Raw genomic sequence first — 21,912 nt, forward strand, 5'->3', positions numbered from 1 at the left:
TAATAGTTAATTCATTTTTTTTCCTATAGGAAATTTTTAAAGATAGTTTCTAAAAATAGTTAATTATTATTTTTAAATAGTTTTTAAAAATGTTGAGTCTATGTAATAATAATAAGTAATCATCACAACTACAAATCTATAACTTAGGATAGTTGTGGAAAATTGTGTGATATTAAAATTTTCAAAGAGGTTCAAAGGTAACTTTTAAATTTTCATCAATTTTCTCTATCATGGAGATTCGTTCCATTTTACTTAAGGTCATTTGGTAAAAGACATTTTGTATTATGTTAATTCTTTTCATCGTTCAGCCTTCTCTCATGTTATAGGTATGCGAATGCTTTTACGCATATCTTAGATAAGAGAGTTAGGCTTTTTTTTTTTTTTTTTTTTTATTAGTTTGGATAGACTTTGAATGACTAGTTGAATAAATTTATGTTGAACTGATTATATAAAAAAAATAATAATAACAATAATAACAAATTGCATCTATATTCATATCCATGATTCTCATCATTTGATGGTTCACATTAAATATTATAAATCAAAATGTATTTGGGACCACATTATTAAAATTTTAATATGATTTTACACTCAATATACTGTCAAATCCAATAAATAAAATTTTATAGGTTTCAAAAAGAAAATAAAATAAAATTTTATAAAAGTAAATTAAAAATATGAAGGAAGTGATATCAAAAGTCAATATTAGTTTAATGAGGGTCAAAATTTCGTTAAGGATTACTAATTCATCATTATTTGAATCTCTCATTGTCATTTTGTCTTCTTTGTTCATCTTTTTTTTGGGTGTGTTTTTCCTTTAATGTGGGAATATCCTTGACCAGAGTTATTTTTAGGAAAAATAATTTTAAAGGTCCAAAGGGGTGAACAAAGGAAAAGTGTATAAGTTAGTAGAATTGATGATCTCTCTTCATCCCATTTTTCATTGTTCATTTATGGCCAAACATGTAGCTTCATGTATTAAAAATCAAATCAACTTAAAATTTTGAGAATCTATCATAGAACTGAAGACGGGGTTAATATCATTTGACAACATGGAAATTAGCTTAAGGCTCAAATGAAGAAAATATGGACCTAGGGCCTCTAGAATAGTACATGGATGTGGCTAACGGGCTAAGTTCTCTAAAAGAAATAAAGATAGGGCTAAACCCCAAAGAAAGAACAAGATGGACCTTAGGGTCCTATAAAGAACGAGAACGGCTTAGGCTTAGTCATTAGTTAGCACTCACAAATATTGAGAGATACTGGACTTTGCCTCTTTCAATGTTTTAAGAACGAACTTCCCGTTGCCTTCCACTCTAGATCAAACTCAGAATCCAACTTCAATACAGAAAATTGATTCCATGCAATCATCGAGAGACATCCACAAAATATGATAAAGAAATTGAAATGCATAATAATGATAGTATTTCAAACATATATATATATATATATATATATATATATATGGAATTAAACCAAATTACAGAAATTTCACCCCAGACAACTGCTATGAGCTAAAACAAGAAAAAATAAGCATCATGCTGCCCAAAATTTCCCAGAATGAACCAACTGCCTATATGAAATTATTGCAACAAATTATTCTTATGAGTTCGAATATATATAAAATTTGGAACTGGGAAATAATCCCAGCTCCCAGACCAAACTCAACATATATAAGGTAGCTCTTTTACATTCTTGCATTGGCAACCACAAGAGGTCCATCAACCGTGTCCACAGCACCTGGCCCAGTCCATGTTTCTTTGAATTGCTCCTCAGTCACACCTGGAAAAAGATGAAAAATAAAAAGAAACATTAGCAATGTGCTTTCATATTTTACTCAGGTTCATTTACATGGAAGGAATTTAGATACTTGCCTTTGCCCATTGCAGCAGTTGAAGAAATGCCTCCCTGGACAGTCTTGAGGTACTTATCATAGTAGTTTGCACCAGACCATTTTTGATGAGCAAGTGTGTCAACCCCATTGTTCCTCTCCTCCCTCTGGATCCTCTCTACATAAGCCAACATTCCCCTCCTTGCATAATCCCTTGCAAAGGTGTCAGTCACAAGAGCATCGGCATGGAAACCGGCCAGAGTTATAAACTGCCAACAGTAGCCCAACTTGGCAATCATAGGAATGAACTCCTTCATTTGTTCATTGGTCATTCCCGATGCATCCCAATTGAAAGAAGGTGAAAGATTATAAGCCAGCATGATCTCCGGGTGCTTGGATTTCACCCCCTCAGCAAACTCGGTGCATTCTACCAAGTCAGGACTTGCAGTCTCCATCCAAAGAATATCAGCATGTGGAGCAAAAGCCCAGCCACGGACAACAGCTGCCATCACAGACCCTTTGAACCTGTAATAGCCTTCTCTGGTTCTAGGCAAGTCCCAGTCCCAGAACAGGTTGTTGAGCCCCAGTCTCTCAGCAACCTCGCGCGCTTGCTCATTTGAGAGACATTTATCATAACTAGAATAATTCGTCCACTCATTTACTCTTCTTATCTTCTCAGTCTCCCCAATGTTCATATTCTTAATGGCATCCACAACACAATCAGAGAATGTCTTCAACTGTGCCATTGATATCCATTGGTCTTCAAGAGATTGAAGTTCAACTCCTGTTTTACCAGCAGCCATTGCTTCTGCCAAAAGAGTAGCCAAACTTTTCCCCTTAAGGTTTGGATTTGTCACACCCAAAATGAACTGATGATCTCTTGGGTCAATATTAGTTTGGATCAAATTATTAGCCGCGACTGCATCAGTCCTAGCCACCAAAATTGTCTCAACCCCCATGACATCAAATTGCAACCTTGCAGCCACTAGCCTATTGATGTGTTCACTAGTGGCAACAAGTACTTTTCCAGCCATGTGGCCACATTTTTTGGTCACTGAGGACTGGTCTTCAATGTGAACTCCAGCTGCCCCACGTTCCACAAAAAGCTTACAAAGCTTAACAGTTGCTGTGTAGGCACCAAATCCAGTATCCCCATCAGCTATGATTGGTTTCAAGTAATCAATATAAGGAGTTCGAGCTCTCTCTTCTCTGCTCATGCTCATTCTTGCTTCTCTTTGCTTTCTATCATGGTATTGTTGGGCAAAAAATAAATGTTCCACTTTGTTTGGGACAGTGTCATAGGGGTAGTCAGCAAGGTCTGGACCAGGTTCATTGGTGGAGGTGTGGGTGGATGAGCACTGCCAACCAGAGACATATACGGTGTCCAAGTGCTTGGCCATCATGGTCACCTGGACTGGATCAAGTGCACCAAAAGTCCTAGAGGCTGTGCCATTGGCTTGGTGGCTCTTGAGAGTTCTCCATAGCTTTTTCGCCATTTCATTTGAGCCGTAGCTTTGTCTGAGGTTTCCTCGTAGTGACACAACATCTCTAGCCGAATATGGACGCCTGGTTAGCTTGAATCTCTCGGTGTTCCACCATGCTTGCACCTCTGCAATTTCAGCTTCAAACCTTCCTTCTTCCTCCATTATCTGTTTACAAAATTAAGGGAGACTTATAATTAATAGTCTCGAACTCATCTCACAATAATGTGATTACATTATAATATATATAATATATTTTATCTAATTAAGTAAAGAAGTCTATATCTTGATTGTTTTGTATACATAAATTTTTGTGGCAAGGAAACATACAGCACTTTTAAAAAAAAAAAATCTTATTGCACTTTATATTCAATTATTATATATGACATACGTTATAATAGAGTGAGATATGCATCAAAATACAACCGAATTAGAAAATGGAAAATGTATAATTTTTATTAGAACATGAAAATGAATTTTGATGATTTCATATGAAAGCTAACATTATTTTGCATTTTTGGAGAAGTTATTGAGCAATTTATTCAAACTTCGTTTCCATTTTATCACATAAGTACTATTAAACAATGTTATAACAATTTATATTTTGATAATCACTAAACTCATATATGAGAATCAAGTATTACAAAAACTGTCTCTCCAAAACATATGTTGATTTCTATTTTTCCTTTCCATACAATTTAAAAAAATGTGAAAAACTAAAGAAGCTAAATGTGTAGTTGATTTTAGTCAATCAATAAATAACATAAAAGGTGTAGGGGAAAGCAAACATATTCATGATATAATTGTTTATATATGTCCATATTTGTTTTTGTATATGTTAATACTCTTGTTTTTCTAAAATATTCATGTAGCAACTATATCTTGTTTGATCTCTCCCAAGTCTTCAGTTTTAGCCAACTCACAACATATAAACCAATGATCATGAAAAAAGAACCTAGCAAGATGAAGTCAAGCACAATTTCGTTTCTCAAAAAAAAAAAAAAAAAAAGTCAAGGACAATTTCTAAATTTTTAAAATTTTAACAAATAGAAGATCAAGATTATAGAGAAATCGAAGAGAGAGATACAAAGAGAGAGGTACCTTTGATAGTAGATTTCAAAAAAAAAAAATATGTAGTGATAATTAAAAAAAAATACTATGCTTATTGGTTTTAAAAAAGATCAAAAGAAAACATATATAAATAAAAAAAAATAAAAAATAAAAAATGTAGGGGAAGGGAAAAAAGGTATACACGATACAAAAGTGTCGTAGGAGGAAAGGTTAGGGAAGAGGAAGAGACATTAATATTGTCTGTTTTGGTAATTGAAAAATGTATTTATAACTGGTAAGTTGCATAGTGTGTGTGCGTGCGTGCGTGCGTGCGTGTGTGTGTGTAAACTCATCAAATCGAATGTGGTAACATAAGTACAAAGTTTGAATAGAGGACTTTTGGGGTACCATATTGGTTTATGAGAAATTTGAGACTTTTCATTTTTTTTTCGGAAAACTTTTTAATGGAGAAAGTAATTTCCTTCATAAATGAGAATTTTATGGTTTTTTTCTTTTTACTTTTTCAATTAGATAAAAGAAAGGGTAAATTGTAAGTAGAAATTAATTATTTTAACTCTTGGTAGGTTCCAGTTAGCTCAACTGGTAAAATCTCTGATGGTTGTATAAGAGATTTGGGGTTCAATCCCTGTCTATATCAAAAACTGATTGGTGTATTGGTCTAATGATAAAGAGCTATCATTAGAAGCGGACGCCATAGGTTAAGAATATTTTTAAGTACAAAAGAAATGCCTAGTTGATTTTCTATCATATTTCTCATGTTATTTCTATCACATATTTGTATATTTAATAAGTATGATGGATTGAAGTGCAACATATAATAGCCAAATTGAACTCAAAATAAGATTTTTTTTTTTTCTCTTGAGAATTAGATAAGTTTATTTAGCCTAACTAAGGTAATATGATTTAATTCATGTTGGATATATATATATATATATATATATATTTATATATATAATATCTATTGGTTAGCATGATTTGAATTAAGTTGCAAAATTTCCTAAGAATGAGATCACATCGAGGTATATGCTTCATTTGAAAGAATTTTTTAATTCTAAAGTAATGGACATTAATATTACCATAGAAAACATAAAGCAATATTGCATGTATGTCCATAGTCATGAAATGGATGCAATAGTTCAACATTGTAAGCGTCCCAAAGTTATTTCCTTAAAAATTATAAATTGTAAGATTTTTTTTTGTAAGAAGATATATGGTATGAATTAGAGATTAGATCTTTATATATATATATATATATATAACTTTAGTATGTCTGACTTCCTTAATGTAATTTACATCATAATTTGTCGAAAAATTAATGAAAATAACCATATAAAGCTAAGTTATAATCCAAAATACAAAGAAAAAGATGAACACAATACAGTCCATACCTACCAATAAGAATATTTTGTTTCCTCTTCCAAGTTGTCCTAAGATGTTAGAAATTAGCATAGATTTAGATGAGATTAAAAGAAAATTAGCAAGAATTTATGCCGTATTTAATTTTAAAAATTTTACAAAACCATTCAAAAAATAAGATAAACAAATGCGATCATGTACTAAATCAATAAAACATATTCCAATTCTTTAGACACAAAAAATTTTAATGGGTAAAATGCAATTATGTATAGAAAAATTGTAAACATGAATACAAAGAAATAGACTATCAATTGAAAATTGAAAAAAAAATGGTATTTATAACCCCGGAAAAGAAAATACAGTACAAACCTTTACATAGTAATATGTTGAAAATTTGATGAAAATAACTATATAAAGCTAAGTTATAATCCCAAATACGAAGAAAAATAGGAACACCATACAGTCCATACTTATCAATTATAATATTTTATTTCCTCTTCCAAGTTATCCTAAGAAGTTAAAAATTAGCATAGATTTAGATGAGATTAAAAAAAATTAGCAAGAATTTAAGTAGTGTTTAATTTAAAAAATTACAAAGCCATTCCAAAAATAAAATAAACAAATGGGAGGCAAATGATCATTTACTAAATCAATAAAACACATTCCAATTCTATAGACATAAACAATTTCAATGGGTAAAATATTATGTAAAGATAAATTGTAAACATGAATACAAAGAAATAGACTATCAATTGAAAATTGAAAAAAGAAACATGGTATTTACAACCCCAAGAAAAAAAAAATCTAGTACAAACCATAAAATTGCAATAGAAAAACAAAGAAGTTCAAGTGAAGAAAAAGAAAAACTGACCTCAAATGTACTTTCCAATTCTAGTTGTAATTTGGTGACTTTTGATGTGGAGAGAAAGAAATTCAAAATCTTTATAAATCAGTGGGTTTTAAATCAGTGGGTATTAAATTCAAGGGGAGGCAATTGACTATTTTGATGGGGAGAAAAACTATTTGTTTGTTAAGGAGATGAAAATTGTGAGTGAGAGAGAGAGAAGGATTGATTGCTGAATTTAAAGCAATTTGGATTCAATGGGAAATTTATTAATAGTATAAACATTAACCATTTGTTTGATGGGAAGATGATGAGTTGAGAGAGAAAAAAAGGGATCCATTTAAGAAAATGAAAGTGTCGTGGTCTTATAGTCGATCCTATTTTGGTGTCTTAGTCTGATGATAAAGAGCTATCATCAGGAGCAGACGCCATAGGTTGAAACTCTCTAAAAAAAAAAAAGTGTTTAAATAATAATTTTCAGTATTTAAACACTAAAATTGTGGACCCAAAAAAACAACGTGTTTGGTAAGGGTATTTTTTATTGGAATGTTTAAGTTATATTACTCATTTTAGGGTGTATAAATACTAAATTTAGAAAACTCTTCTTACCAATTTTCAATTTAAAAAAAACGTTGTTTTTTTTTTTTTTTTGTTTTTGAGATCAAAAAAATGTTGTTCAATGACATTTTTGTAACTATGTTGAAAACCATGGGGCTCACTTGATTAGACAAAATCATGTGCTTGTCAGCTTTTTAAAAATAAAACTCACACATACCAAATACACAATTATGTTTTTTTACACACTAAAATATGTTATTTGAAATATGGTACCAAATACATTTTTTGTTTTATGAATACTGTGGGGGGTAAAAGACCAATAGGCCCACGTTGATATCTACACTGGGCTAGGGGCCCAGTCCAAGGAAAAATCCCTCCTCGGCCATGGGGAAAATCCTCCTTGGCATGGATATAGCCGAGGATGAGAGAGGCAACCTGCCATCGGTAGTAACACTCTATATCGTTCCACAGAGCAGGAAAAACACAAAAGTAGAAAAGGACAATGGAGAAAACGGAAGTGTCTAAGGGAAAGGCTGTCATTATTGCATTCAGTATCTTGTGCCTGACACGGCCATACTTCTCTGTCCTTACAACTACTCCTAACAACTGGAGGGAAGGGCTGATGGGACAAGCACCTACCCTAGGGACCCCATTCAGGAAGAAGGAAACTACTATAAAAAGGGAGTAAAGAGAGACAGAATGGGCGGGGCTGAGACCCCCCCCCCCCAACACACCAGAGGTACCAGAAAAAACTCCTTGGATCGTGCCGATGACCAATCCTCTCTAAAAAACTCAGTCCTAAGAACACCGTGATGACCGTTGTCCATACACTAAAACCTAACTCTTTGGCCCACTCTCTACAAATTCATTGTACAGGGCTCACTAGTCACCGCCACAATGGTCTTCTTGATGGACTCCTACTGGCAGGAGCTTGATCCCATCGTGATTAGCCGTTGCACTTGCTAATGCACAAGCTCTTCCCACAGACGACGCTAATTGTAGGGTCATGTTTTTCTAGCTAGGCTCAAGATGCATGAGACTTTAGACCAATGAGCCTTGTACAATGAATTTGTAGAGAGTGGGCCAAATAACTAGGTTTTAGTGTATGGACAACGGTCATCACGGTGTTCTTCAAGGACCAAGTTTTTTAGAGAGAATTGGTCCTCGGCACGATCCGATGAGCTTTTTCTGGTACCTCTAGTGTGTTGGGGGTATTAGCCCCGCCCATTTTGTCTCTCTTTACTCCATTTTTATAGTATTTTCCTTCTTCTTGAATAGGGTCCCTAGGGTAGGTGCTTGTCCCATCAGCCTTTCCCTCCAGTTGTTGGGAGTGGTTGTAAGGACAAAGAAGTATGGCCGTGTCAGGCACAAGGCACTGAATGCAATAATGACAGCTTTTCCCTTAAACACTTCCCTTTTCTCCGTTTTCCTTTTCTAGTGTTGTGTTTTTCCTACTTTGTGGAACGATATGGAGTGTTACTACCGATGGCAGGTTACCTCTCTCATCCTCGGCTATATCCATGCCGAGGAGGATTTTCCCCATGGCCGAGGAGGGATTTTTCCCTGTGTTGGGCCCCTGGCCCAGTGTAGACATTGACGTGGGCCTATTGGTCTTTTACCCCCCACAATAGCCCCTCAAAATCCTGTTGTTCGGCTCCTCGGATGGAAAGGAGGGTTTTGGTGACGTCAGGCCTCTGTCACGGCTTGCCAAGTCTTGCCCTCCATTAATGCTAGAGCCTCTCCGTTTGCCTAAGGCGCGTTCCTGGCTATGAGACATTCTCTTAGTTTATCCAAGCAGCGTCCCTGTCGTTTCGGTACACGAGGCGCGCTTTAATGAGGTTCTCTTCATGAGGCGACATAAATCCAGCGACTAAAGATTACTTTGGAAATTGAGCGAGATTTATTTCGCTTGTAATTCCTTCTTAGAGATTTGGGTGAATTGATTGCCACCAGGTTTGCCTCCTATATAAGACGCACAGTGGGAGGTCACTCCCCTTTATTTGCATACCCTTGAGCTTTTAGGGTTCCTAACTCTCCAAAGGTTCCCAAAGTTCTCATTATGAGTGTGACTGAGATTTAGGGAGTGAAATGGTCATGGTTAGGGTGAGGGTAAAGGAACCAGACCCTCTTCAGAAGCCTTGGGTATCTCCGAGATTCAGAATGGCCCAGTCAAGGCAAGGGAGACAAAGGCTAAAGATATCTCTTCCCCTCGATAGGACAAGAAAGGAGTCTCTTCTTCCTTCAGCCAAAATCCGAAGCAGGTGGAGGTCGCATCAGATTTTTGGTGTGACAGCACTGGAATTTTCATCCAGTGCTGTGTACCACGCATGTGAGGGTTTGGGCTTCCCATTTCCGGTACCATCCATACTTGCTCATTTGCTGCTAGAGCAATACTTGCTCGATTGCTGCTAGAGCAAGTATGGAGATTTTAGCATCCCTGCCTCTTTTTCTCTTCCCCTGCCGGTCCCGTCCAGACTTGCTTGGTTGCTGCTAAAGCAAGGTCATGGATCGGGCACCTCCGCTTCTTCTTCTCTTCCATCGCCGATGCCATCCGTACTTCCGCTATTGCGGTTGAAGCTAAATTAAGGATTCATCGTTCCTGTGTGCCCCTTTTTTTTTATAATTAGTTTCTGATATAGGCTTGTCTAAGCCCTTTTATGTATATTGTACTAGTTTTTTATCTAATAAAAGATGATTTTATCTCATTTTATGTATCCTTTCTTTTCTGCAATAATTATTTTGGGAATGGATGTGCTGGTGTCTTTTCTTTCGAACAGTACTTAGGATCGATGCCCTTGTCAGTAAAGAGTTATCACTTTGAACTTATCAAAACTGATGGGCACAACAATGTCGACTTTAGGTAGGTTAACTATATAAGACTAACCGGGATAACGGCCGCATGTTCTGTACTGCGAACGGGGTGACCGTTCGAGGATATGTAATCTAAAATAAACTATCCTAGGGGGTTGACGAGTGCTAGGGTTCTTTTCCATGTTTCCGATGATATTCATAGCTTTAACTTACTTTAAGCATCTGGTCCGAGGACCGAGGCATGACTGTACCTAGTCTAAAACACTTAGAAAGGTGTCATTGTGTGTCAGTTTCCATAAAGCTGGAGGTCCGAGGACCACACAGGACCACCATTCTGCCTAGGACTTAGGCCTTTCTTGAAGTATCTAGTTTCCCGTAGGTTTAACCGAGGACTATGCAAGACCTTGGTTCTGTCTAGCATTTAGGCTTTTGGAGTGACTAGTTTCCCCATAGGTTTGAGTCTGAGGACCATGCAAGACCTTGGTTCTGTCTAGTACTCAGGCTTTTGGAGTGACTAGTTTCCTCATAGGTTTGAGTCTGAGGACCATGCAAGACCTTGGTTCTGTCTAGCACTTAGGCTCTTGGAGTGACTAGTTTCCCCATAGGTTTGAGTCTGAGGACCATGCAAGACCTTGGTTCTGTCTAGCACTTAGGCTCTTGGAATGACTATTAGCTTCTTTCTCTGGAGAGGATTTAGTGGACTGGACTACTAGGCCCGCGAGAATTAGCCACTTTTCAAGTGCACGAGGCACACATCTGAGTGGAAGCTGAGTTACGACAATGACGGTGTGTTTTAGGAAATAATGGGGAGGCTTTAGTGTAGCTTGTACCATCGCCACAACGGTCTTCCTGATGGACTCCTACTGGCAGGAGCTTGATCCAACCGTGATTAGCCGTTGCACTTGCTAACGCACAAGCTCTTCCCACAGATGGTGCCAATTATAGGGTCACGTTTTTTTGGCCAGGCCCAAGATACATGGGACCTTAAACCAGTGAGCCCTGTACAATGAATTTGTAGAGAGTGGGCCAAAAAGCTAGGTTTTAGTATATGGACAACGGTCATCACGGTGTTCTTCAAGGACCGAGTTTTTTAGAGAGAATTGGTCCTCGGCACGATCCCAGGAGATTTTTCAGGTACCTCTGATGTGTTGGGAGGGGGTCTCAGCCTCGCCCATTCTGTCTCTCTTTACTCCCTTTTTATAGTAGTTTCCTTCTTCCTGAATGGGATCCCTAGGGTAGGTGCTTGTCCCATCAGCCCTTTCCTCCAGTTATTAGGAGTGGTTGTAAGGACAGAGAAGTATGGCCGTGTTAGGCACAAAGCACTGAATGCAATAATGACAGCCTTTCCCTTAGACACTTCCGTTTTCTCCATTGTCCTTTTCTACTTTTGTGCTTTTCCTGCTCTGTGGAACGATATGGAGTGTTACTACCGATGGTAGGTTGCCTCTCTCATCCTTGGCTATATCCATGCCGAGGAGGATTTTCCCCATAGCCGAGAAGGGATTTTTCCTTGGGCTGGGCCCCTGGCCCAGTTTAGACATCGACGTGGGCCTATTGGTCTTTTACCCCCCACAAATACTATAAACATGTGTTTCCACAACACTTTTTAAACCATAGTTTTCACATCATTTTAAACAACGATACTAGAAATCTCCAACCAAATAAGTCAATGTTTAAATTTCCAACTATCTATGGTAACTCTTTGTTTATTTAGGCGATAATATCTTCTAGAGAATGACTCATTTTTCTAAAATTATTTTGTATAAAATTGTCTCATTTTTCTATATTTGATAATAATCTTAAATAAGTTGAAAAACAATCTTCTAACTTCCCCTATTTAGCTTGCTATGAAATAGAGCTTTTTTTTTTAAATTAAAAAAAAAAATGGTTGTATTATAGTCAGCGGTAAATGTTTAAGGCTCCGTTTAGGAGTTCATAAGAGAACGAAATGGAATGATCATAAGGGAATGGAATGAAATGAAATGTATTTAAGTAAGGGAAAGGAATGGAAAAAAATGGAATGGAATGGAATGGAATCAAGTAACCTTGATTGAATGTTTTAATATAAAGTAATGGGAAGGAGTGAAAATAAATGGAATGTACGTAATCTTGTTTGGGAGCAACATGGTGAGAATGGAATGGAATCATTTTATGACAATATTACTATTAGACCCCTATTTTAAAATAAAGATTTGAATATATAGGGATATTTTGGGAGTTTTAGTAAAAAAATCATTAAATTTAATTTCATTCCCTCCCATTCCTCCCAATTTCGGGAGGAATGAAAATTTGAGGTTTTAAGAAAATAGAGAGGAATGAGTATTCTCTCCTATCCATTCCATTCCTTCCCACGTAAACTCCCAAACAAGGAAATGAGCTTTCCATTCCCTCCATTAAAACTCCCAAACAAGAGAAGGGAAGAATATTCTAAAATTATTCTTTTTATTCCTTTCCATTCCATTCCATTCTCTTCTCCCAAACGAGGCCTAAATTTCCAACTATCTATCACTATATGAAATATTATCTTACTACTTTGGTTCTTAGGGATAGCATCAAAAATTTAGAGACAGATCCATGCATGCTAAACTAGAATATGCATTAACCACTGTTGAGAGTAATGAATTAAAGTATGAATATAAAAGTTACAACTATATAGGCAGCCCAGAGAGAGGGAAATACGATATACAACTCGTTTCAATTACTTTACTGTACAAAATCAAAACCAATTCCCTAAAGATATTCCAGGTGTTTTAATCAAATTTTTTAGTTAGTAGTAAAAACTCAAAAAAGGTCATATATATATATATATATATATATATATGAGTAAACTACATATTTGATTCCTATCCTTTATAGCATATTTCATTTGGTCTCTAACCTTTCAATTGTATCAATTTGGTCTCTAATCTTTTAGTGCCGTGTCAATTTAGTCTCTGTTGTTATATTTTGGATGAAAATTGATGACATTTCAAATAGCCAAAATAAAATTTTATTGTATTGTCACATCAACAAAAGATTATTTTTTAGGCTACCCATTAGACGTGTCATCAATTTTCATCCAAAAAATAATGGTAATGACTAAATTGACACGGTACAGAAAGGTTAAGAACCAAATTGACACAATTGAAAAATTAGAAATTAAATTGAAATATGATATATAGGACAGGGACCAAATATGTAATATATATATATATATATATATAACATAATTTGATGTTAGATCTTTTGAAAGCCAAATATGTTCTTTATATAAAGTTAGCAGTGAGTTTTATCATGTATTTAATTAATAGTGAGTTTTATCATAAATAGTGCAATACTGGGATAAATATGCTCCCTTTTCTTACTTAAATAGTGAGTTTTATCATGTATTTAATTAATAGGATGCACTATTATGAGATGAGAGAATGTTGAGATTTATGTTTTCATGCAAAATAGCCTGCTACTTAGTAGTTAATTGAACGTGAATTCTGTATCCGAGTGTGGCTCACACACAACACACTACATCTAACTGATTCTGTTTTTCCTAATTCATTTTTCCATTCTTATCATTTTACTTTGTTAATTGATTTATTCTACACTGATTTTCTTGTTGGCAACATCCTACTCCAATTTTTTTTTTTTTTTTTTTTTGAGCCAAACTCCAATTATTATTGACGAGTTATATACTAGCTTTGTTATTTATAGACCCATATAATACACTGTATAATTTATTCCGTATGTATAGTATTGCTATACTATATGATTACTTTTGATATATGTACATGGATTGGTTTAAAATTACACATTGTGTCACTCTAAGTAATGTTAGATCATCCAATAATTTTTTAAAAATCTATATTTTGAAAACTCATCATTGGATTACATGTTCTATATATTCTTAATATGCATGCCAATTTCCATGCAAATCAAATGTTATTTACCACTTGATCAATAAACTTATCTTTTATACATTATTTTAAACTACAAAAACTTAAATTTAAAAATTGATTAATAACAAGCATGGAGAATGTACGAAGAAAATGCAATCCAACTATGAATTTATCAAAATTTGTATCTGATAGGCTACAAACTGAATGACCTCTTGTGATAAAAATTAATTAATTAATTAATTTATCATGCAAACGCGTGGTAGCACAAACAAATCACCAATAAACTAATTATGCAGCAAAAAATAAATAACACAGTGATTTGTTTATGAATGGGGAAAACCTAACGGTAAAAACCCCACCAAGTGATTTTCAGGTTACCATTCCCGAAACTCCACTATTATCACAACAAACGATTACAAGTAAAGGAATCCCAAGTACTTTACCAACCTACAGTTGAACCCTTACCCCAATACCCAATTGGACTTGTTCTGTAGTGACAGTTCTCCTTTCGATGCACGACTCCCAAGTACGTGACTAACCAATTGCGCGAATCCCAGTACGCGACTTCAATCACCAACTAAGAAAGTTGGTGGTTGCAAAGTTCTTCAGTTCATCCACACGATAAAGATCAAGAAGATGTTTGGTCACAAAACCCTACGGTGCACATACACAGCAACTTCTTCAAGAAAAAGAGATGAACTAAGGCAAGAACTTCATCTTCGGTCACAATTTGATTGAACAGAGTTTGCTCAAAACTTATGCAACTTGTGAACTGTTTGACAGCCCTCAAAACAATCCTTTTATATGTTTAGGGTTAGGAGAAAAGAAAGCTCAAAGACAAATTCACGGATCCCAAGAAAATCATATTTGAATTCTGAAAATCTTAAACCTCGACAGATAGGAGGTGTCGAGCAGCTGTCGAGTACACCGAATCTTTGAACAGCTTTCTTAAGCTCGATAGATATATCTATCGAGTCAGTTATCGAGCTTTAATGATTTTGCACTACGAACTTGTTTTCTTGGACAGACTTAAAGGTTTCAATACTTGATCTTGAAACATGGTTTCTTGAAGTATTTAAACACATCCTAAATCTACCTAAATACAAGTAAAGTGCGTTTTGTCAAAGGATAAGCCAATTACATAAAATCATGACATATGTTCTTAATGTGAAACACATATGTCCTAACAATCTCCCCCTTTGGCAATCCGTGACAAAACCACAACAAACAAGTGAACATATGAGAGAAGTCATAAATCACTCAACTCATATTTACTTGTTGAATACAATAAAATCTATCCTAACACAAACTCTTGAAAAACTTTGCAAGAAGAGAGTTTATGGCAAGTAGACTTTGACAACCTATATTTATGAAACACTTTAAACAAAACTCATCAAAGCATCTTTGTGTGAAACAGAAATAATAGATTGCATACAAGTATAAGAAACATGTGTATAAAGGGAGAAAAGAAACAACACATGAAAGGGTAGGTGAAAGAAAAACATACATCAATATAAAGAAAGAGATAAGTACAATGTATGTCTATAAATGATCACAAGACCTCATGTACAAGAGTAATGTATCTAAAAAGAAAGAAAAGAAGAGATACATACTATCCTCACAACATCCCTCAAAATGTGTCAACACTCCCCCCAACAAAAATGGTCCTATACTAACTCTCCCCCTAAGACAGACTACTCTCATATCCAAAACTACTCCCTCTTTTTGTCACGAGTGACAAAGGGTAAGAGTGTCAAGTAGACATCTCATCGGTAGAGCTAGCATCTCCATCAACATCATCCGAAGCATCATCGTCATCACCATCATCATCATCCTCATCCTCATCCTCAGAATCAGAAGCCACGGGAGAAGGTGGTGAAGGAGTAGCCTCAGGAGCAAAACCACCCATGGACGCTTGTTGCCGTGCAATACGACCAACACGAACGTTCACCTGATACAACTCTGTAGAGAGTGTATTTAAGCGAGCATCCATACACTGCAGCTGCGCCATGATGTCTCCTAAAGTCACATCGCCCGAAGAAGAGGGAGGAGTGGATGTGGATGGAGCAGAACAAGAGGAAGGAGCTGCTAAATTTGACTGCCGTAGCCGAAGCTGGGCCTTGCTACGTTTAACGGTAGCGTAATCTATGGCACACATGACGGTAAAATGGTCAGAAGAGAGAAAAGGAACAAAGAAATGGCGTAAGATCATCGTGATAGTGAAAGGAAAGATGAGCTTAACACCGGACGCCAAATCTAGATGAACATTTATAATAGACAGAATGAAATGAGAAGGGAAATCTCTAGTAAGATGCTCAAGAAATGACAACAAAAATTAAGCACGAGGCTCTGTAATGGAGTTATAGTGAGAGAGTGGATGCAAAACAAAAGTCATCACCATGTTCATGAATCTAGGACCTTTAGCAAAAGGTCGACATGGTGTAAACAGATGCTTATAAAAAGCAGACATGAAATGCATGAATATAAAAGGATTAAAAGCTTACCAAGGGAAGAAATTCTTGAAAAAGCTTGAAGAATCCTTGAAGAACAAAGTTTGGAGTGAGATGAGAGTGTTTTGGGAGAGAAAACTGAGAAGTATCGAGAGAGAGATCGATTGAAATGAGAACTGGATCGCACAGGAGCTAAAATAGGACAAGCAGTAAATCTCGACAAATGCAGGTATCGAGAGGTATCGAGGTATCTGTCGAGGAGGTGTTGAGGAAATGCTTGTCGACAGCTGAGGTGTCAAGAAGGTATCGAGGAACAACTCATCAGAATCAAGAACAGAAGCTCGATCAATCCACCAGGTGTCAAGAAGCTATTGAGGATGTAGACCCATTCTCGATTGATCCACCAAGTATCGAGAAGCTGCCAGGATTGCGATTAGAAAAAGCTGAAGAAGTTCGACAGACAGTTAGGTATCGAGGAGGTATTGAGGAGGTGTCGAGCCAGCTTTTAAAAGCAGTTTTTCAAGATGAGAAAAACACAGACATGAACGCAATCCAACATGCAACTCAACCAACGATCCAATCAACATATTAAGCTCTCAAAAACATCTCTCAATTAAAATTTTAAGCACATGGATCTTCAAAAACACACACACAAACTAAACAAGTCTAACCAATTTTATATTTCAAAAACAAATTAAGACTGTTTAGTGAGCATACATTAACACATGTAAACCTTTGTGATGTCCAAATCACATTGTACCTGCACATATATCAAGAATAGTAAAGAATATTGCGTGTTGTGTGTAAAAAACATCACAAGATTGCACAAGTGTATACATGTTATGACAATTTGAGATATGAGAAAATTACTTTAACTCACACACAATCATAATTGCTTGATGGGGACTATCACCTTTGAGGTACATCCTATAACTCCCACATCTCCTAGAATACACGCTTGCAATCATATTTAAAGCATTTTCTTTTATCTTTTTGCTTTTGATTTTTCTTTACATATTTTTCTTTTAAGCATATCATGCATGGTCATGTAAAAGAGAGAAAAAAGAAATACCCAATGATATTTGACATTCCAATTTTGCTATACCGAAGCATACAGTTGTCATATTATGATTGGTAGGCAACAGTGGTGAGATGGTTATTTATGCCTTTCTCTTAGGATTTTCTAGTCCTTCCCGTCAAAAAGAGTGATATGAGTGTTAAGTATAAAAGACAACTTAATCTTACTCATCACAAACACGAGCCATAAAGTTCACTTGCTTAGTTGTGCATAGAGATGCTCATCTAAGTTACAAATGATACAAAGTTTAGAAGACTTTGTTTCAATGGCCATCCAAGGTACACAAATACCAATGTACACAAAACACACACTGTTTTTGTATTTTTCTGATTTTTCAATTTTTTTTTAAATTTTTATATGAAAAACAGAACAAAGCAAAACTGAAAAATAACCAAACAAAAACATGTTAAACACCCAAAGCATTAAAACTAGACTGACTCAAAACTTGAAAGCAAAACACATAAGTAATATACAAACAAAAACAAGAAGAGAGAGAGAAAAGTGACAAAATCACTTGGAGCTCTTTTCCTTCCACACCCTAAAGGAACCCTTCCTTTGATTAAACCCTTAAACTGGCGGTGAAGGGGAAAAACCGTTCAAATTCGAAAGGAACATAAGGGCTTTGAGAAGATCTCTAAGGGGAGCAAGAGAGGATTGAAGTTGATTCTGGTTCCCAGATGCTATCATGCCGTTGCTCTATTGACTGGCAAGCCACTTGTAGCAATTTGGTTGAGTATGACCGGCAACTCCACAATGATGAAAGAGATGCTGCTTCTTTTGTTTAGGCTTTTGAGAGTTAGCCTTCTTAACCCTAGGGTTTTTAATATCTTTCTTCTCAAGCTTAGAGGGTGCTCCTAAGATAGATTTACCCTTGTCTATGTTCTTACTAGCTAATTCAGTTTTAATCTCATTGTTCTCAGTTTTAACATTATTAGCAGGAGGAACAAAAACAGTAGTACTAGAAGAAGCAGTATTAGAGGAAGAAAGTCCATACCCTAAACCTGTTCAATCTGTAGCAGATTTCTGAATGCTGAGCATCTCATCAAGCTTTGCACTTGAAGTCCTCTCCAATTGAGCTCTGACTTGAAACAACTCCGTTTCAATCTTCTTGGTCTTCTCAGCCAAGAAATTGTTCTCGAACCCCAGTGCTCCAATAGTTTGATTCGCTTCATCAGACTTGGTGGAAAGCTCCCCACGATCAAGTTCCACGTCATTGAGCTTCTTGGTGGTGAGCCTATATAGTTTCTCATGCTTCTCAGAAAGCTTGTACAACTTCTCATAGGCTGTATGGATGTCATCTTGATCATCCATCTTCTCAAATTTTGATTCCGCCAATTCCTCTTCTTCAACCACATCTTCAACAATCCCATCAGTAGGATCAACAGTGGCAGTGAAGGAATTCAAGATTCCGTCATCTTCATTGTCGAAATCATCCTTAGGCTCGATGTCACACAGGGTAACAGCAAGTGCCTTGCTTTTCCCTATGCTCTTAAGATATGTAGGACACTCATGCTTCATGTGACTGAAGCCTTGACACCCAAAGCACTTAGGTCCTACGGGAATAGTGTACTGACCACGTTCCTTAGCATCCTTCTTCCCTTTGTCTTGGCCTTGAAACTGAGAAGAACTGGATTGCCTGCGGTCCTTGTCAAAACCCTTTCCATTGGCATTCTTCATAAACTTCTTGAACTGCCTGGTGATGTAGGACTTCATCTTGGAATCTTCATCATTAGAAGATTCATCTTTCTCACTGCTCTTGGCCTTCAGTGCCATACTCTTGCCTTTACTTGTCTTGCCAATTCTAGTCAACCCTAGCTCGTAGGTCTGCAAGTTTTCAACCAGCTCAGTTAAAGGAAACTTATCAATACCCTTTGATTCCTCTATTGCCATGATCTTGGCATGAAATCTCTCAGATAGAGATCTGAGCACCTTCCTTACAATCTTGGGTTCAGGAATGGTTTCCCCAAGATTGAAGGCTGAGTTCACTATGTCCTTTAGCTTGGCATAGAACTCATCGAAAGACTCATCCTCCTCCATCTTTATCTCTTCAAAGTTTGTAGTGAGCCTCTGAAACTTTGAGTCTTTTATACCCTTTGTACCCTCATAAGTTGTCTGGAGGATGGTCCAAGCCTCTTTGGCAATTTCAGTTAAGGATATCTTCTTGAACTCCTCATTGGTGACTGCACTGAACAATGCATTCAATGCTCTGCTGTTGAAATTTTCCGCCTTAATCTTGGCATCATCCCAGTCGGCTGGCGCTTTTATAGGCTTAGTCCAGCCTATCTCCACAGCTTGCCACACTTTCTCATCTAAAGACTGTAAGAAAACTCTCATGTGTACTTTCCAGTATGCATAGTTAGTGCCATCAAATAAATGAGATATGATTAATGACTGTCTTCTATCCATGGCAAACAGGGGTCAATGGATCAACACAGCAAAGATTAAACCCTAATCAGAGTGTGCCTGCTCTGATACCACTTGATAGGCCACAAACTGAATGACCCCTTGTGATAGAAATTAATTAATTAATTAGTCAAGTTATTAATTAATCAATTTATCATGCAAACGCGTGGTAGTACAAACAAATTACCAATAAACTAATTATGTAGCGGAAAATAAATAACACGGTGATTTGTTTACGAATGGGAAAAACCTAACGGCAAAAACCCCACCGAGTGATTTTCAGGTCACCACTCCCGAAACTCCACTATTATCACAACAAACGGTTATAAGTAAAGGAATCCCAAGTATCTTACCAACCTACAATTGAACCCTTACCCCAATACCCAATTGGACTTGTTCTGTAATGACAGTTCCCCTTTCAATGCACGACTCCCAAGTACGTGACTAACCAATTACGCGAATCCCAGTACGCGACTTCAATCACCAACTAAGAAGGTTGTTGGTTGCAAAGTTTTTCAGTTCATCCACACGATGAAGATCAAGAAGATGCTTGGTCACAAAACCCTACGGTGCACATACACAGCAACTTCTTCAAGAGAAAGAGATGAATTAGGGCAAGAACTTCGTCTCCGGTCACAATTTGCTTGAACAAAGTTTGCTCAAAACTTGTTCAACTTGTGAACTGTTTGACGGCTTTTGAAACAATCCTTTTATATGTCTAGGGTTAGGAGAAAAGAAATCCCAAAGACAAATTCACGGATCCCAAGAAAATCAGATTTGAATTCTGAAAATCTTAAACCTCGACAGATAGGAGGTGTCGAGCAGCTGTTGAGCACACCGAATCTTTGAACAACTTTCTTAAGCTCGATAAATACAACTGTCGAGCTTTAATGATTTTGTACTATAAACTTGTTTTCTTGGACGGACTTGAAGGCTTCAATACTTGATCTTGAAACATGGTTTCTTGAAGTATTTAAACACATCCTAAATCTACCCAAATACAAGTAAAGTGTGTTTTGTCAAAGGATAAGCCAATTACATTAAATCATGATATATGTTCTTAATGTGAAACATATATGTCCTAACAGTATCCAATTAAAAACTATGAAGTGGTGTAACATTACTTAAAGTTACATCAAATGTAACTCTCACTCATCTCTCTCTCTCTCTCTCTCTCTCTCTCTCTCTATATATATATATATATATATATATATATATAACCGGCCCATCCCGTCCCAGCATTGGACCAAGCCTAATCAAGCCCAACTGAGCACCTAAACTACTTATCTCTCGTCATGCTGAGAATAATAGATAATGCCTTGGGGGAATTTGCCTATCAAGCATTAACTGGCGTCTGGTGCAAGTTCCAAGGAAGTCGTGTCAGCAGAATGCAGTAGGTCCCCTCTAGTCAGCAATATAGCACAAAGGGGCCCACTAGCTTGAGGAAAACCCCTTTTAATCATTACAACCCCACTAAGGAAAGGATATAAATAAAGGAATACAGACACGAACTAGGAAGTTGAAAAAATCGAGGAAAGGGAGACATGAGAGTTGCGAGGAAAGACATCTTGGGAGTTAAGAAATTTTGTTTGGATTTTAGGGAAAGGGTTGAACTACATAGTTGTCACCTCAGCTAAGCTAAAATCAAGAGAGTTTAGGGCCCAAACATCACTTTAACTCCATTAGTAACCTATAAAACTATTTCTTGGACCTCTCATTATGGGATAAACCCAACTCAAAATACAAGTAAATTGGGAGATCTAAGCCCAAAAATCCCAACACCATTGGGCTGAGCCACCGCATGACTAAAATAGCTTCTAATCTTAAGTGGCTAATAAGTAATTTGACCTTAGTTCTATCTAGTTCAATAGTGTTAGATGATTTGAACTGATGAAGCCAAAATCGTCAGTTGGGTCACTTGTGCAATCCGGAGTTTTAGATGATCTTGTAGGACCTACAAGATAAGAGAGATAGATCAAAGAGACCACCGGGTTGTGCCTGGTAGGGGGGCCTCCGATGCTTAAATTAGTATCACCCTATATTTCTCAAATTTAGATAGTGTTTTGTTGTAGCTTTTGATGTACCTTAGCAAGTGAGAAAGATTGTCCCTTTTATAGGTGACTTAGGTAGCAGTTGGACATAAATGAAGGTGATTATTAC

General features: G+C 36.4%; 1 protein-coding gene across 1 annotated transcript; it reads right to left on the reverse strand.

Moving 5' to 3' along the window:
• Positions 1-1,573: 1,573 nt before the first annotated feature.
• On the reverse strand, positions 1,574-8,663 carry LOC126696227 (isocitrate lyase-like). The gene is made up of 3 exons (XM_050392998.1): positions 8,622-8,663; positions 1,875-3,480; positions 1,574-1,782 (listed from the first exon to the last, which is right to left on the reverse strand). The coding sequence occupies exons 1-3, from the start codon at positions 8,661-8,663 to the stop codon at positions 1,688-1,690; spliced, it is 1,743 nt and encodes a 580-aa protein (XP_050248955.1). The 3' UTR covers positions 1,574-1,687.
• Between the last annotated feature and the right edge of the window lie 13,249 nt (positions 8,664-21,912).

Source organism: Quercus robur, chromosome 8 (genome assembly GCF_932294415.1).
Source record: "Quercus robur chromosome 8, dhQueRobu3.1, whole genome shotgun sequence".
NCBI classification, from domain to species: domain Eukaryota; kingdom Viridiplantae; phylum Streptophyta; class Magnoliopsida; order Fagales; family Fagaceae; genus Quercus; species Quercus robur.

What these genes read in the sequence shown, in the direction of transcription:
- LOC126696227 (XM_050392998.1), bottom strand. Translation starts at nt 8,663, where the DNA reads ATGGATATAGCCGAGGATGAGAGAGGTAACCTGCCATCGGTA. An exon ending in GAGGTAACCTGCCATCGGTA is followed by an intron (nt 3,481 to 8,621) that starts GTAACACTCCAT and finishes TTTTGTAAACAG; the next exon opens with ATAATGGAGGAAGAAGGAAG. An exon ending in AACTGCTGCAATGGGCAAAG is followed by an intron (nt 1,783 to 1,874) that starts GCAAGTATCTAA and finishes ATCTTTTTCCAG; the next exon opens with GTGTGACTGAGGAGCAATTC.